The sequence below is a fragment of the Ahaetulla prasina genome, chromosome 2, assembly GCF_028640845.1.
Source record: "Ahaetulla prasina isolate Xishuangbanna chromosome 2, ASM2864084v1, whole genome shotgun sequence".
Taxonomy (NCBI): Eukaryota; Metazoa; Chordata; class Lepidosauria; order Squamata; family Colubridae; genus Ahaetulla; species Ahaetulla prasina.
The window spans coordinates 262,399,233-262,418,475 of NC_080540.1; the positions used below are offsets into that span (position 1 = coordinate 262,399,233).

The 19,243-nt window shown below is 36.6% G+C and overlaps 1 protein-coding gene across 1 annotated transcript in view; it reads right to left on the reverse strand.

The window, feature by feature from the left end:
- Positions 1 to 19,243, reverse strand: part of ADGRV1 (adhesion G protein-coupled receptor V1) — a 307,496-nt gene that overhangs the window by 123,136 nt on the left and 165,117 nt on the right. Inside the window, exon 83 of the mRNA XM_058172618.1 lies at positions 18,749 to 18,849. Within this exon, the coding sequence (XP_058028601.1) occupies positions 18,749 to 18,849 (101 nt within the window). The remainder of the gene's footprint in view (positions 1 to 18,748; positions 18,850 to 19,243) is intronic.

The following is a 19,243-nucleotide window of genomic DNA, read 5'->3' on the forward strand; positions in this document are numbered from 1 at the left end:
CGGTTAAGAATGCCAGGAAAAAAAAATGCCATGGGAAGGAGAAATTTTGGGATGCCCTCTACATAGTGATTCACAACTTAGAAAATCACATTAACTGCAAATATTAACAACATGACGTTCAAAAGATATTTTGGCTGGCCTTAGCACATTCTTTTATTCAGTTTTTATAATCTTTGGTTAACTAGGTTCAACAAACAGGAGTTTATCACAAGGTTATATTTTGTTTTGTTTAAAAAAATGTTTGAATTCATTAAATTACACTTAGGTAATATTGGGAAAAAACCTGGTTTCAGAAAAGCATACACCAAGTGACTTTATTTATGCATTTATGCATTTCAATTCAACTTGTAACAAGACCCAGTGAATTAAACAAAATTTTCTTTCACATACACCATATTCCCATATCCCATTTTGAAATTGTTTAAACAGCAATTGTTCAACCAGAACAAAAGATCCTGCATTACATAGTAATATGGGGGTTTCAGCTTTAAACAAGATTTCCCTTAAAGTGGAGAAATAAGAGAAAGCTCGCTTCAATATAGACTATAACACTAAATCTCTTCCACTACCTCTCATTGTTTGTTTTTTGTTTGTTTGAAAAGTCCTTCAAGCAACAACAGCGTCTGTGCACTGTTAAGCATAATGTTCTTAAAAACTGCAATATTATCTTAATTTTGGATGCTACTAGAGGAAGCTGCACATAATGTAAAGAGTGAAAATCAAGACACAATAAAAGAGAGGTAAATATTAAGGTAAAAGAGTCACTGGGGATTTTGTTACTCTAGTTCAGTGGTAGTCAACTTGGTCCCTACCGCCCACTAGTGGGCATTCCAGCTTTCATGGTGGGCGGTAGGGGTTTTGTCCGATACTGAAGCACTTTCCTTTTTTTAAATTTAATTGACTTTTAAAAAAAATCATAGCATTATTATTATTATTTTTAGGGCAAATTTTTCCCCCCCCATAATAATTCCCACAATTTGACCAGTGTACAATACAATCACTTATACAACAATCGATCCTATACTCAAATTATGCTCAATCCGGGCTACTCGACCGCCACTCCCTCCCTTAATCCTTTCTACCCTTCTCATCCTTCGACTTTCCCCACCATCCTTCTCCTCGCTTTCCTACTTCCCCTCCTCTTTCCCACTTCTCACTACCATCCTTTCTAACCCTCTATCTTCTCCTTCTTCTCCTCCTATCCTTTCTTCTCCTCCTTCTTTCCTACCTACCTACCTACCTACCTACTTTCTTCCTTCTTTACTCCTCTTTCCTTACCCTTTCCTTCGGGAGTGGTTACCGAGCAGCCCGACTTTACACCATTCCAACTTGTTTAATTCTACCATTATTCCTGTACAATGGCAATCAATCAATTTATAATCTTCCCCTCCCCCCCCCCCGCCCATTTCCCCACCCCCCCAAGACTTCCCAGAACAGAATACAGGGTATTGTAACTAACAAACATAATCTAAAATATAACATAAAACATATTCCATTTCACACCATCAAACCATCATACTATCAATTCCCTTCTTTCTTAAACTCTAATACATGTCAATTCCTAACTTCACTCAAAAACTAATTGATATTTTTTAATCTGATACCTATTTTGAATATAATCAATCCACTTTCTCCATTCCAAAATATATTTTTCTTGTGTACAGTCTTTCAAATAGGCAGAAATTTTTGCCATTTCTGCTAAATTTGATACTTTACTAATCCATTCTCCAATTGTAGGTAAGTCTTTCTTCCAATATTGTGCAATCAATAGTCTTGCCGCAGTTATTAAATTCAAAATCAGTTTTGTCTCTATAACAGTGAAATCATAGCACTATTTAAAAACATTTTCATTAGGTTTTCATAAAATTCCCCATGGCAATTTAAATTTCTGAAAATATACTATTTGTATCGCCCGCGCATAAGTTTAGTTCACGTTACGTAAGTGAAACTAAATGGTGCTTTAGTGCGACCGCAAACAAAAGAGCCTCATCCCAGAATAGCTCGCGCATCTCCCCCCACACCACCCAGCTGTAACAGACAAGCAGAGCTCGTAGCAGGCGCCCCCCCAAACCCAATCCACGATGCGCGAGAGGCATGCACAGATGACGATACACTTTATAAATCACCATTACTGTGGAACCAGTGGGCAGTTAGAAAATTTTACTACTATCAGAGATACAAAAGTGGGCGGTAGCTATAAAAAGATTGACTACCCTTACTCTAGTTGTTGCCGGTTATAGGAGGCAGTGCTCATTTCCGTTTCACGGCCATTGAGCCAGTGCTGCTCAAAGACATTTCCATGGTCATGGGGCCAGCGTATCACAGGGCGCTGTTACCTTCCCACCAAAGTGGTATTTATTTATCTACTCTTATTTGCATGTTTTTGAACTGCTAGGTTGGCAGAAGCTGGGGCACGGACAGGAATTCACCCCATCATGTGGCACTTGGATCTCGAACCTGGGCTGCCAGCTTTCCAGCTGAGAAGCCCAGGATCTTAATCACTGAGTCATCTTGCTGTCCTTATCCCTATAAAAGAGAGAACCTTAAGTGAATTGCTGGGTGACTATTGATTGGCAGACATCAACTTCAGTTGTTTTCAGACCACTTGTGTAGATAACTTCATGATCTTCAAGATATGTATTTGTTCAAAATATAACTTTTGTTATACCCGACTGTGAGTTCAAGAATCTGTGTGGTTATCCTGAATCTAGAGTTACGTGGAATAAAACATACATATGGTATTGTGTCAAAAAGGTAACACTTCCTTCATAATACTGTTTTGGAATAAGCCCCCTTTCCCTTTATATAAATAGTCCTGCTCCTACAGTGTGCAGTTGAATCTGATAGTAAGTATAAGAAATACCTAAATGTGCTTTATTGTTGTTAGATTTATAACAAATTCTGTTAAATACTCTCCTGACTACACAACTGTAAAAAAATTAAACTTGTAAATTCTTTAAACCATACAATTGCAGCTATAGGCTCTGCTGCTTCCACATTTTCAAAGATCAAAGGAAATCAGTTAAATATATATGAATAACGATATATGACAAATATATTACAGAAGATTTTAAAATTGCTATTGTTATACTGTTATACACTGGAAATTTTTAAGAAAATGTTGGATAACCATCTGTCTGAGATGGTGTAGGGTTTTCCTGCCTGGGCAGGGGGTTGGACTAGAAGGCCTCCAAGGTCCTTCCAACTCTGTTGTTATTATTATTATTATTACTTCTTTATCTCTGATCCCAAAATGGCTATCCTTCATCGAAGAAATTGTTAAGTCTGATTTCATTACAAAATAGTTAAGACGGAAAATATTAGAAAATGTAACAGTTTTTCATAGATTAAAGAGACACCATGTTTTTTTATCACACTACATAATGTAAACTAGTATACTAGTACAAGAAAGTCTATATTATACCTAACAACTTTGTTAATTGTCACTATTCTGTCTCTCATTTCTTTCACCATTTTCCCTCCAACCACAACAGCTGAACAAATAACTTTCTTCTCAGGAATATTCTCCATTCATTTGAAGCTTACATGATAATACATTAATAGTCAGTATTTACAGGGCAAGATTGACATTTGTTATTTTATATATGACCTGTCCCAGGTTATTCACAGAACAGTGTCACACATTGGATTTGGTGGTGTTCCTGTTGGAGCATTGAGTATGTGATCTGAAATTGGGGGAGTTTTTGGTGTCCTACTTATCATGGTCAGATCAAGCCCTGGTTACAATGGGACTCTCTGATGCCACCATCCACTACAGAAAGGCAGGACCTATTATTAGTGGTCCACCAAAGCAAGTGATTGGCTTGAATGTTGTTGTGTCTTTTACCTGAAGAGATTTGATCCTTTTTAAACACTCAAACATTCTTTTCCTAAGCTATTCAGCATCTTTCTGTATTTCATCAAATATTCTTTCTAGCATATCAACATTAATGCATCTATTTTAAATCTAATTGCAGGTAGTCTTCAATTTACAGCCACAATTGAGCCCAAAATTTCCATTGTTAAGCAAGGCAGTTGTTAAGTGAGTTTTGCCCTATTTAAAACCTTTTTTGCCACAGTTGTTAAACAAATCATGTGATCATTGACTTTGCTTGTTGGAAGCCAGTTGTGAAGGTTACAAATTGTGATCACAGGATATGCAAATTTTATAAATACATGCCAGTTGTCAAGTGCCTGAATTTTGATCATGTGACCACGAGAATGTAGCAATGGTTGTAAGTGGGAACACCAGTCATAAGTCACTTTTTTCACTGCAGTTATAATTTTGAACAGTCAGTAAACTAACAGTTATAAATTGAGGACTACTTTTATTAACTGTATCATGACAAGAAGCTCAAAATTAAGAACTTCTCTTAAACCAATTCTGTGTGCACCTCAGGAGTGGAGAGCTATTTGTTCATCTCCCATCAGACTATCAGACAAAGCAATTACATTTTCAGACGGAGCCAAGTTTCAGTATAGAAACAACTAGATTAACAGCTGGTAGAATTTTTCTTTCTCTTTTAGAGACAGTGCTGGTGGAGGGGAGGGAGGGAGGGAGGGAGGGAGGGAGGAAGGAAGGAAGGAAGGAAGGAAGGAAGGAAGGAAGAAGCAGTAGCAGCTGTTGTTTCTTATTCTTGTAAAGAATATAACCTTTCCCAAATTCTAAACTTTCCAGATAATCGTTTAAATTTATATTTATGCATATGATTTTATAAAAAGTTCAGATAGATTTTAATAATTCATGAAAGAAAAAATGAAACCAACATATTTCTGTCTTAATTCATAACAATATATGGCAACAATACATGGTATGACAGCTTAGTATTGATATCTATATAGAAAAGTCTTTTGGGTGTACCCAAACCATTGGATACACTCAAGTAACTGTCAATCCCAGTCCATCATTCTGAGATATTCATTGAAAGATTAATACATGATTTATTCCAGTGCCTTCAGAGGTATAAAGTTGAATACAACTTTCTAATAAGAGCCATATGGTTTTCCACTTACAAAACAATGTTTTATTCACACTATTTACAATGGGAATATTTCCAGTCATTAGGAGTCATTACTTCCAGTCCCAAAATTCCAGCGAAAGTGAGGAAAATTCACTATAATGGACTGGCTTACTTATTTTATAGCCAATGACTAATAGAAGTCCCTGATTTTTTAAGGAACAAAAAAAGCAGAAAATAAATTAATAAATGCAATTAAATACAATTATAAACACACAATAAATACAATTTGGATAGCAATATGTAGCATATCATAATAAGATATGCTCAAAGGAAAAATATTCTCAAGAAAAACCAAAGAATATAGTGGAATTCTATCTATTAGCCTAGGAATGATCTAGGAAATTTACATAAGAATTACAAAAGGCCAGTAGATCAGAGAAACAGATGAACTTTCACAATTAGAAAGTTAAATATTTAAAAATTTAAGGAGAACATGAAATTACAGCATTTGTGTTAGCTGGATCAGATGTTTCTGAATATTTTAAGACAACCAGAAAGAGGCAGAGTATATGGAAAAATACAAGATTGCAAACCTTCTCCATAGTAATACTATAATGATGGTTTTAACTAATATGAGCCCATTAAATTATGCCACATTTAATGAGTGCTTAAACAATATCATTAAGAGTGTAGTAATTGGACCTATTTACAACAAGAAAACACATTTAACAGACTAACTTCATTTCCGGCAATATAAATTACTCAATGCTGTTTTATTTGTATTTGTTATTAATACTTCTTTTCCTTCCTAAAAAATTAAAAAAATAATAATAAATAAATAAGGAGTTATAATGAGCAAATCAGAACCTTCCGGAAACTATAGCCCAATTTTTAATGGATTTCCCCCCCCCCCCCTTAATTCTAAAACATTGGTGTTCAATTTTAATTACATCAGGTAAGAATGTACAATTATGTTTGTACGTGCAGTGACTTAGAACACTTAGTTTAGGCAGGATCCATACAATTCACAGTAATTATCACCCTCAGAATATTAGCTGTATACTTTCATGATGAAAATTGCCATCCATGGAGGAAGACAAGGAAGAAGCCATCTTAGGCATCAAGCTAAAATTCTATAACAGATAATTTATTATGAAAATCAATAATTTATTTCAATAGAATAGAATAGAATAGAATAGAATAGAATAGAATAGAATAGAATAGAATAGAATAGAATAGAGTTGAAAGGGACCTTGGAAGTGTTCTAGTCCAACCCCCTGCTCAGGCAGGAAACCGTATACCATTTCAGACAATTGGTTCTCCAATCTCTTCTTAAAAACTTCCAGCGTTGGAGAATTCACAACTTCTGGAGGCAAGTAGTTCCACTGGTTAATCGTTCTAATTGTCAGGAAATTTCTTCTTAGTTCTAGGTTGCTTCTCTCCTTGATTAGTTTCCATTCATTGCTTCTTGACCTGCCCTCAGAGGTCACCAACCTTTTGGACCTCAGGGACCACTAAATTTGTAATTTTAAATTCCGCGGACAACTAATATGATCTGCCTAATGACCAGCTGGGTGGGCTTACCTAGGTGGTCATGTGACTGGATGGGCATAGCCAACTCAATGTCACTCACATCAAGGGGCACCTCACCAGCCTCTACTCACCCCCCTCCTCCCACCCACTCATTGCCTGCTCACCCAGGCTCCTTAGGGCCCCAACAGGAAGCAGTTATTGGAGCTAAGCAGCCATCATGAGAAAGAATTGGCAAAACAGCTGACTCAGTTCAAATTGGATCTGACCAAGAAGGAGGCTCAGCAGAAGCACCTCACTGAGGACTATGAGCATAGGCTTTCCAAGCAGAGGGAAGACCTGCAAGAGTACAAGGCTAGGTGCCGGTGCCTGGAAGCTCAGCAGGCTGGGATGGTCAGCCATTTGCAGGACATGATACAGTCCCACTGGAACAAGGCCCTCCGGCTCTTCACTACCAGCGGTACTTCCCAAAGCCCCGCACCAGGAAGCTGAAGCAGACCCCAAGTTGGAATTTCTCCCCCACTCCGACCCACACAAAAAGACCCCAAAAGGGGAGATTCTCTGCTGCAGTACAAATGTTCATTGCACGTATCCGGCTCAGGGGCTGTAATTTGAAAACCCCTGATTTAGTGTAATATAAAAAATGCAAATATTTTTTCTGCGGATCACCAATTTTTTTTCACAGACCACCAGTTGATGACCACTGCTTTGGAGAATAGCTTGACTCCCTCTTCTTTGTGGCAACCCCTGAGATATTGGAACACTTCTATCCTGTCATCCCTAGTCCTTCTTTTCATTAAACCAGACATATCCAATTCCACCAACTGTTCTTTATATGTTTTAGCCTCCAATCCCCTAATCATTATAAATAATGAAGTGTTGTAAGGATATAAGTGTTGTAAGGATATTTCAATTTTTTGGCAATCCTACAGAAGTAGCTTGCCACTGGTGTGTGTGGTTTTTTTTGGGGGGGGGGCAGTTGGAAACTTTTTCAACTTCCTACTCTGGCTTAGAGCCTTAGAATTGCTAGTAAATCCCCTTCCCAAAATCCTAACTAAGACCAATCCTACTTAGTTTTTTTTTTTAAGATCAGTAGATGCTACCACATGCTGAGCCTTTAAAATAAGTACAGGTAGTTCTTGTTTAGTGACTGCAGAGAGAGAGAGATACTGCAAAAATATTTTTTCTCATAATGTGTCTTCTGCCTCACCCACTTTTTCATTTTTGCCTGCTCAGAGGCAAATGCTAAAAGCCACATTTCTCTTACAGTAGTAATTAGTAGGATGAATTGGAAAACAATCAAATTATGAAAAGTTCTGGAATACATGCTACTTTCTCCTACTTAGTTGGATTTGGATCTCAAATGAATATAAAGATTGATCAGTGATCACTTTCTAAATCAGAGTTCCCCAATCTTTCTGGCTTTGCAGACAGGCAGGCAGGGGGAAGGAAGATGGTTCCATGCAAGCGGTGGACAAGCGGACATCACATGACCTGATTGAGGACCAAATATATGTTTCTCCCTGATCCAATGGTAAGAACTGAAAACATTACTTATATAGTAAGTGTAAAATGGGTGGCATAAAAATTTAATATTATTTTTAAAATGAAAAGAAGCTCATATTTTTCCTAAATTTGGAACTTATGGTAGAGGTGACATTTTAAATATAAAATCACAAGGACTGATTTCAAAGGCCATCTTTATGAAATGATTTACAGTTAAGACAAAGTAACCAAAGTTTAAGCATATGTAGGTACATATGGATATATACATGTGCATCCATGCACACAGACTTTTCTGCATAAGAATTAAAAAAAAACCGTGGTTAAATCAGGCAAAGACCTGGGTTCACCAAACATTTTGTTTTTCGCAGTATGCCTCACCTACTGTTGTTGCCTGCAACTGGTACTCAAAGGTCTGCTATGCCTTATCTAGAAGCAGCACAGTCTTTGAGGATGAAACCTGTTTATAGACCTGTGTTCCATGAATGTATTTAATACCTCTTTAAAGTCATGTCAATTAGAGACCATAAATATGAATTGTACAGGTTAACTATGTGCTACAGGAGGAAGGGCTTTCTTCTGTCCATTGTGAATCTGCAAATCAGCCTCACTGTCTGGCCCCAAGTCCAGTGTTTTAAGGAAAATTTCTCCCTGTCCATTTTCTTCAGACTGTGTGGTCTGACAATGTGGTCAGGAACCCATTAAGTTGCCTTTCTTCAAGTCAGATTTCCAAATATTGTAGCCTTGAGTCAGGGGTGAAATGCTCCCGGTTTGGATCAGATCGCCGAATCTGGTAGCGATGGCAACAGGTAGTTCAGAGAACCGGTAGCAAAAATCCCTACTCACCGCGCCCATGCCAGCTGAGCCACACGATCATCAGAGATATTTTTTTTAACTTTTAAAAGCATTTTTTCTTCGGCCGAAAAAATGCTTTTAAAAGTAAACAAAAAAGCCTGTGATGATTGTGCAGCTCATCTGAGTGCTAGCCAAAAAATGGGGGGAGGGGAAGTCCGTTTTTCCTCCCAGCAGGCTCTGCTAGCCAAACAAAAAAATGGGGGGGGGAGTCTTTTTTTTCTCCCAGCAGGCTTCCCTGAAGCTTCCCTGAAGCCTGCTGGGAGGAAAAACGGACTCCTCCCCTCGTTTTTTGGTTTGGCTATCAGGGAAGCCTGCTGGGAGGAAAAACGGACTCCTCCCCTCGTTTTTTGGTTTGGCTATCAGGGAAGCCTGCTGGGAGGAAAAACGGGGTGTGTGTGTGGGGGGTCATTTTTGAGAGAGAGAGAAAGGAGGCAGGGAAGGAAGGAAGGAGTACAAACCTGGCACTAGAGGCAGCTTCACAGGATAATCCAGGGCTGGAAGGTCATCTAGTCCAACCCTGATCTAGCAGGACATTGCTAGTGAGTTTTTGTCTTTTGATCCCCCAGTCACATAGCCACGCCCACCCAGTCACATGACCCCCCACCAAGCCACACCCACCAAGCCACACTTACAGAACCGGTAGCAAAAAAATTTAGTTTTCACCCCTGCCTTGAGTTCCCCTGGTCCCATCATTTGGGTGGTTTATTGCCCTTTTGCTCCTTTATTGCACCTGTTTCAAAAATGGGATCAAGAATGGCTCTTCAGCTGTAGACATGCCATAGATTTGAATAACAGCCTTGCTGTAATGCCAACTTAGTTTTCAATCCCCTCCTTACTGATCCACAGAATGGAATTTTCCTTTCTCACAGCTGCCACACACTGAGTCAACATCTTCTCTGACCTATTCCCTGTGATGCCAATATTTTTTTTATTACTAACAGACAATTATGCCAACATCACTAAACAAGACAAATGGGGTCAGGAGGGGAAGTTAATGTGTATCGCTTTATACTTTCTTAAATGGATGGAATTTGCCTGAGTATTCATTACCCACTTTAAGGAGATTCCTGGGGAGCACAATCACCTTTGGATTTTATCACCCAGAATACTTCAGTGTTGTCTGCAAACTTAGCCAAATATTTAGCACAGTATCCAGTTATAGTTCACTGTTTCTGGTTAAGCAACTTTTAAAATTTTTTTGAAGTGTCTGAAGCACCATTAATGCAAAACTCAAGTTACTAACAGTTTCAGTCACAATAGTTCATACAAGCAAAAATATAATATAAAATATAAATAAAAATTGTTTAAGCTGCCTCAATGTTTTCAGTCATTTTCTTTTCACTGAATACTATATTTGAGAATATGAGAATTGCTTTTGCTCATGACACATGTCTATGTTTGATATTTTGACAATAGGAAAAATTCTGTTAAGCAAGAAGAATAAAAACTGATCATTTGAAATTAATAGTACTGGACTTCTAATTTTATCACTGAAATTTGATTTCCTGCACACGATCTTTATTGATGACACTTCACAAAGCTATCAATATGAAATGATTAGTAATATTAAAATATATGCTTCTTAGTGTGGACTGCCATTAATATAACTAAATGTGGACACATATTGATAACTCATTGCTTCTGATCTATTACTGTATGACATTTGCATAGAAAGAGTTGACCTCTTATTTTGTTTGCTGTTTAAAATATAAGATGGTTCTAACCAATAGAGTTTATAAATTATAGTTATGTTAGTTGCTTTAAAAGGTTACATGTGGGGGCTCTAATCATTAAAAATTATAGAGAATGGCATCTGGAATTTACTATGCAGAATAACAACTTGCGTGAATTATAAACAAGACATGGTTTTCTGAATGCCTGATACCCAAAGATGCCTGACTTGTAGGAACTATGGTCATGTGGATTGGATCCAAATTTAGTCATATTTAGGGCAGACACAATGATGTCAGTGAAACTTTTGTTACACATGACTGAATTAAGTACTACTGATTTCATAGTTGATTGAGTAAGCTGTCTGGGAGTGAATAAGTCTGAACTGCACCCACTGGGTGCAATTTTTATTCAGTGGCTAAATTATACAGGTAGTCCTCAATTTACAAACACAATTGGGATCAGAATTTCCTTTGTAGGTTATTGCAGTTATAAATCAAGTAATGATGTGAGCTTCAATTTTACAATCATTTTTACCACAGTTCCAACATGATTGTAAGTCAAGTCATGATATCAGTAAATATCAATAAAACAAAAAAAGGATATTACTTGCATATATGCACCAAACATTAAACAGAAAGAATATTACAGTAAATTACGCAAGCAAATTGTAGAATTGGAAATGAATAATATATGCTTTCTAGGGGATTTCAATGCGGTGGTTGACCCCAAAAAAGATTACAAAACAGGAAGTAAAAAAAATTATGAAAGGAGAACACTACCAAAAACTTTTTTTGACATGACCCAAGAGCTAAATTTAAAAGATATTTGGAGAGAAATCAACCCACAGCAGAACCAATGCACATACTTCTCCAATCCACATAACTCGTGGTCCAGGATTAACATGGTCTGGATGGATCCAGAAACAGGAAAAAATGTAGAGGAAATAGAAATAAAATCGAATATTTGAGCAGATCACAAATTGTTAATAGTTAAATGGAAAGGGAGATGGTTGGCCTACAAATTAAAAAAAAGAAAAGAAACTAATACAACAACTTGAAGATGAAAAAGGGATAGCACATCATCAGAAGGAAGAAAAAGAAAATATAGCAGTACGATATTACCAAAATTTATATAGTAGGAAGAACATAGAGGAAGATGACATTAAAAGATATCTACAGCAGAGAAATCTCCCAATCCTACCAGAAATAACAAAAGAAACATTAGATGAAAAAATAATGTTAGAATTAAAAAGGGCAATTCAAAAACAAAAAAGTAATAAAACACTGGGTCCAGATGGAATCTCAACAGAATTTTATAAAGAATTACAAAAACCACTGGAAAACCTGCTATTAGAAACATACAACGAAGTATTAAGAGCGAGCCACGATACCAAAATCCTGGATTGAGGCACTGATAACCTTATTTCCCAAAGATAATGCAGAAAAAATATATATCCAAAATTATAGGCTAATCTCGCTGCTGAATGTCGACTATATTTATGACAACAATGGCAGAAAGGATGAAACGCATATTAAATGAAATCATACAACCAGACCGAATGGTTTCTTACCCAACGGACACATAAAAAATAATATAAGGACGATAATGAATACATTAAAATATTATGAAATACACTCGGAAAAACAAGCAGCATTAATATTCCTTGCACAAAAAGCATTCGACAACTTAAATTGGGATTTTTTTAATTAACCAACTAGTAGCAATGAATTTTGGCAAGAAATTTATTAGAACTATTAGAGCAATATATTCAAACCAGAAAGCAAAAATAATATTAAACGGAGAAACAACACTATTATTATTATTATTTATTTGATTTTTATACCGCCCTTCTCCCGAAGGACTCAGGGCGGTGTACAGGCAAAATAAAACAAACAATACAAAGTACAATTTAAAATGCGATTTAAAAAACTTATTTAAATTAGCCTGGAAATTTAAAATTTACCATACATTAAAAACCCCATTTAAAATTGTTAAAAATTTGACATTAAAATTCAATTCAAGCCAGCCCTGCGCGGATGAAAAGTTGTGTCTTCAGTTCGCGGCGGAAAGTCCGAAGGTCAGGTATTTGGCGTAAACCCGGGGGAAGCTCGTTCCAGAGTGTGGGAGCCCCCACAGAGAAGGCCCTTCCCCTGGGGGCCGCCAGCCGACATTGTTTGGCGGATGGCACCCTGAGAAGTCCCTCTCTGTGAGAGCGTACGGGTCGGTGGGAGGCATGTGGTAACAGCAGGCGGTCCCGTAGGTACCCAGGCCCTAAGCCATGGAGCGCTTTAAAGGTCGTAACCAACACCTTAAAGTGCACTCGAAAGGCCACAGGTAGCCAGTGCAGTCTGCGCAGGAGCGGTGTTACATGGGAGCTACGCGTAGCTCCCTCTATCACCCGCACAGCTGCATTCTGGACTAACTGAAGCCTCCGAGTGCACTTCAAGGGGAGCCCCATGTAGAGAGCATTACAATAATCCAAGCGAGAGGTAACGAGCGCATGAGTGACTGTGCACAAGGCATCCCGATCAAGGAAGGGGCGTAACTGCCGAACCAGGCGGACCTGGTGGAAGGCCCTCCTGGAGACGGCCGTCAAATGATCTTCAAACGACAGCCGATCATCCAGGAGGACACCTAAGTTGCGCACCCTGTCCTTTGGGGCCAGTAACTCGCCTCCAACAGCCAGCCGCGGCTGCAGCTGACTGAATTGGGATGCCGGCATCCACAGCCACTCTGTCTTGGAGGGATTAAGCTTGAGCCTGTTTCTCCCCATCCAGACCCGTACTAGGCTTCAGTATAACAAAAGGAGTTAGATAGGGAAGCCCCCTATCCCTTCTGTTATTTATTCTTTCAATAGAGATACTGATGCAACAAATTAGACAGAATCGGGAGATCAAAGTATTAAAAATCAGAGAACAAGAATACAAAATACAGGCCTTTGCTGACGACTTGGCATTTATTATAGAAGAGCCTTTAGAGACAGGATTAATGCTACTACAAGATATAAATCAATTTGGCAAAGTGGCAGGGCTTAAAATAAATAAAGAGAAAACTAAAATATTAACAAAAAACTTAACTAAAAGACAAAATGAAAAATTAGAGAAGAAAAATGGGAATTTTAAGAGCTAAAAAAAATAATACCTGGGAGTATGGCTATCGGCAAAATGTAGCACGATAAAAGAGGATAATTATAATGCACTGCTAAAGCAAATACAAAAAGATTTGGAAAATTGGAATAAATTACAGATATTAATTGGCAGAATTTCAACAATCAAAATGAACAAATTACCCTATCTCTTTTCCAAACAATACCAGTAAAATTAGAGAAGAATTTTTTTGAACAAATAAATAAAATAACATCCAAATTTATATGGGCAGGGGAAAAAACCTGCATTAGATTTAAACTTTTACAAGACAGCAGGAACCATGGGGGTTTCAGCTTCCCGGACTGGGAGTTTTACTACCAGTCAGCTGCCTTGACATGAGGGATTGGATTCAACTTAAAAACAAAAGAATATTAGCGTTAGAAGAATACGACCTCCAAACAGACTGGCACAGTTTTCTCTGGGAAGGTTAAAATAAAACACATTCATATTTCCAGAGACACATAGTAAGGAACTCCCTGTTTAAAGTCTGGGTAAAGATTAGAAAAAACTACTATACAGAAATCCCAAACTGGTTATCAACAGTGGAAGCAATGATATACCTAAATACAATAGATCTCAGCAAAATGGTAAGATATTCAGAAATTTTAGACAAAAAAGGAGAATTAAAATCAGTGCAAATGTTGAAAAAGCAAGGAATAAATATAGAATGGTGGCCCTACCTACAAATTAAAACAAGACAAAAAAAAAATCAAGAACAATTCGAAATACATGAGAAACAATTGGACCTGGATAAAATTTTATTAGGAACAGAGGGAAAAATGTTCACAAAATTATACAACTTTTTACTAAGATATAAAATGGAGGAAGACGTAGTAAAAGAAACGATGATTAGCTGGGCTAAGATCTTTGGGCATAATATAGAATTAGAACAGTGGGACAAACTATGGACAAGGAAATATAAACTTACAACCGCAGTCGCCTATAAAGAAAACCTCTATAAAATATTTTATAGATGCATTTGCCCCCAATGAGATTGTCCAAAATGTATCCAAACTTATCCCAAATACTGGAGATGCAACCACAAATATGGAACATTCTATCACATGTGGTGGACGTCCCCCATCACAAGGAAATATTGGTGCAAAATTCAAAAATGGCTGGAAGAAATTACAGGGCAAAAAACAGATTTAAAACCGGAACTATTTTTAGTAGGAATATTGGACTCAAAAATGAATAAAAACTCCAGTACATTACACTACACATACTCACTGCAGCAAGAATTATATTCGCACAAAACTGGAAGCAAAACAATATACCCTCAGACAAAACAGTAATTAGGAAAATTCTTGAATGCACAGAAATGAATAAAATGACTATGGAGCTAAAAAAGAGGGATGATTCAGACTATTATGAAGTATGGAATAAAATGTATAGTTGGCTCAAAAATAGAAACCAAAACAGGAAATGTTTAACTTAGTACTGATGAAACTTAAATTGGAGTAATTGAACAACATTAAAGAAAGAGATGTAAATATAAATGAATATAAATTGGTAGATAAGAATAATGACTACTACTATGTTAATATATACGTTGATGTAACATTATTATACTACTATCGAGAAATAAATAGATTTGATAGAATAGAGAATCACAAAAGCAAAATACATATGCCGATACAAAAAGCTGTAAAATAACCTTAGATGGTATGTATTGTTTGCTGTGCTTTGTTTTGTTTTTATGTATTTGTGGTTGTTTTTTATGTTGTTTTTAAAGACAAAACTGTTTAATAAAAATTATTTTTTTTAAAAAAGTAAGTCAAGTCATGTGGTTGTAAGAATAAATCCAGCTAAATGAATTTTTTTTAACCAGCAATCGGCAAAACCATCAAAAATGTACGAGGGGCAGGGCACATGCACGAGGACCGTGTGCACATTGCATTTTGGGGTTTCAGCTTCACGCACAAGCATGCACTCTTTGGGCACTCGGTCCAGAAAAGTTTAGCCATCACTACCTTATACTATCCTGGTCAAATGGTTGTCCAGTCAATTTTGAAACGTTCAGTACAGAAAATTCTGACAGCAACTTACAGAAATTTTGAGGAACAGTATATTGCTATTACATATAAAACAACCCTTTTTCCATTACTTTGTAAGTTTAGTTGTTGTTTGCCTTTCAGTTTATTATGATAAAATTTAATCGAAGGTGAAAAAGAGATCTACAATCAAGTAGTGAGACAGTATTGGTCATTCAAAACTTTATAATATTAACAAGACTAATGGTGCTGTATAATCATATACTATATCTGAAAAACAAGGAAACCAATCCGCGGTAGTATAGCTTTGCACTGAAAATTATCTATACTTCTCATTATCGTATTTAAAGCTTTGTTTCATCAAAATGCTGTCTCATATAAATTGCAGCAATTTTCAATGGAAATACCATGAATTTTTCCAAAATACATTAAATGAAGCAATAGAATAATAACATATATGAAGATCTAAGGAACAATTGTTATAAGTTTTGGTAATGAACAAGCAACAGTGTTCTGGCGATCAGTTCTGACTGCACATTTTAAAATTGAGAACATAAAATATGGGAAAGAACCAAGGTAAGCACTTCTGTTGAAGGGACAAAGTCCCCCTTTGAAAAAGGTAAAACAAAACAAAACAAAAAAACCTCCCAACTGAAAATCCTTCACAGCAACTTAGTTCAGGATGTTTACATTTCATACTCTTTCTCAGTAGGCTAGAAAGATGTATTAAAAATTGGCCAAAAATAAGGTGTTATGTAAATGCCACATAATATCCTGTTGTAACAAAACGTTCGGACTTTTCAACATTCAATAAGTGCTCTCCTTGTTTGCTTCTTTATTGTGTCTTTGCATTCTGTGTAATAATTACTTAATAAACTCCGGTTACTATAAGCAGCAAATGAGACTTTGAACTCCCTCCCCACTTCCCTCTCCCCATTAACTTTCCAACTTCCATTGATAACATTTGCTGAGGTTTGGAAATCTTAATATTGTACAGACCAAAAAAAGTGATATGGTATTTTACCAAAAACCTAGAAGCAATGGGATGAAAAATACAATGGGATCCACTCCTCTAAAATCTCGACATTTGTACATCACTGTGCCAGCTTCAGATTTGAAAAACAGTTAGATAAACTCAAGAAAATCTCTAAATATATTCCTTCTCATTGTAGTTTTTGAAAAATAAACAACACAGAAAAAGACAGATAATGCAAACATCCCTCCATTCTCATGTCTAGCATGTCACATGATATCTGCCCTTTGAGGTAATCCAAACAAGAAACCCAAACCTTGAAAACTATATTGTACAGTTACAGTAACAGAATCTTGTAAGTCTGAAAATATGTCTCCCACCCTTTACTTTCCAGAGAACTAGGGACGGTCGATTCTGGGACGCTTTCTCTACCCCATCTTTCCATTAGATTTGGATTTCTCTTCTCAGATTCTTGTCTAGGTTGTGTCTCTTCTTCCTATCTCTCAAGTTTATTCTTACAAAGCAATATATCTGGTAACTAACTGGGCAATAGAAATGCTAAACATTTATGCTCCATTAGGTTTTCTAAGTTTTTCTTACCATCATTTAATTTAGCTGTCTAAAAATTATTGACATACCTTTGCCCATTATTTTAGCTGCGTTTTCAGCTTTTAATGTTTTAAATAATAATAGCTGTTGTTACTTGCATTTTTTAAAATTCTGTTGCATGCTGCCCAGAGTCATTTGTTTTGTGAAATGGGTAGTTGCAGAAATTTGAAGAATAAATAAAAAGATAAATCCAACATAAAACAGATTGGGGTGGGTGTGTGTGGAAACAAACAAACCCAGGCAGGGATATTGAATTATTTTGCATTATTTTCATGCTTCTTCCACACCCTTTAGAGAAAGCCATTTTTACAAGTGACATGCTTTTGCACCAACATCAGCTCCAAAACTGTTTGTAAACAAATGGAGCATTATGGTAAAAATACTAAATAAACAGAGCTGTTTATTTCAGATGATATTCATATAATGTTGATAACTCAAAATTAGAAAATGAAGTTGATGAGCTTTATTGGCATCCTTCAGTCTCAAAAGACTATGGCATCGTGCTCTGGAAATAGCATCTAGTGTGGCTAAAAAGGCCAATTCGAGTGACAATCCCTTCCACACTGCAGGCAGATAAATTCTGTCTCTGATGAACTTACTAAGCTATTATAAACCATCTTCCCTTAAGTATGCAAGGTTGAAGAAGCATTAATTCAAATAAAGGAGAATTTACAATCTATGGAATATTAGCCTTTGTTCATCCATAATTAAATTAATATGCACAAAAGCCTTATAGTCCTATAGCTGATGTTTTGGACAATTTAACGAACTTGCTTAGTCTCAAGGAACAACTAAGCCCCTGAAAAGCATTCCGTCTTTTGCCTCAATCAAACATTTCACTAGGAAAATAAATTTCTGATATACCAGGGGAAAGGTTTCACTGCCACCTGCTGGTTTTGATAGCTAATATCTATGTAACTGACCTAAGTAAGGAAATAATTGTATTGAGCCTGAAGAATTTCAGAAATGGCATTTTAAATAGCACTTTTGACACTAGATAGAAATGTTTGGTGGTATGTTCAAAAGTACAGCACACACATCAACTACCCATTCTCCTTCTGATTAGAAAAATATTGTTCCTGTGGTTTCCTCCTTGCTTTTTCCAAGTGAATATCACTGAGCTTCCGCAAGGTAGAAAATGTTGCTGTTTTAAATATTTGGAAATGTGACTCCAACAAGGACTAGCATTTATCTCTGGAAACGGATGCAGGACAAATTGAAATGTGCAAGTGATATGTGTTTTATTTACATAATGAATTTCTATATGTAGACAATTAACCAGTGGAACGGCTTGCCTCCAAAAGCTGTGGTTGCTCTATCACTGAAGGTTTTTAAGAAATTATTGAACAGCCATTTGTCTGGAATGGCACAGGCTCTCCTGCTTGAGCAGATGATTGGACTAGACTTTCTATTATTTTGTGTATAGGATGAAATTGGGTGTAAAGTAGTACATGGGATAATGTGGTTATAGAAAGCCTTACATGAAATTAAACATGTTCCTACCTGAGTACCCAAGCAGGCAACCATCATATGAGTGAGGAGTTTAGCAGCAAACATTGATGTTCTGGTACATAAGAAATATGAAAATATAGCCAAGATGAATCCTGTTTCAACCAAACAAAAGTAGAATTCAATTACTCCATCAGCCAAATGATTCAGGTCATTTCACAAATTGCAGTCCAAGCTATGCACAGCAAGACAAGGTTTTGTCTAAATGGTAACAACGTGAGGTCATGATGTACAATAGAAGGTCATAATGCCACAAAGCAATGTCACAACACAAGCATAAAAGAGGCAGAGTTTAAGTTGCAAAACTGTAATGTTAATCATTTCTGCTCCCACTTGCAGCTCTGTGGATAGTTATGTTCTTCTCCTGTTTCAAAGTATTTTTATTGCTTTTATAGAAAATTTCTCTTCTGGAATTTATATCCTGTATGATTATATATTGACTATATAACACAGAACTATTTAATTTAATAAGCTATTTGGCTACTTCTG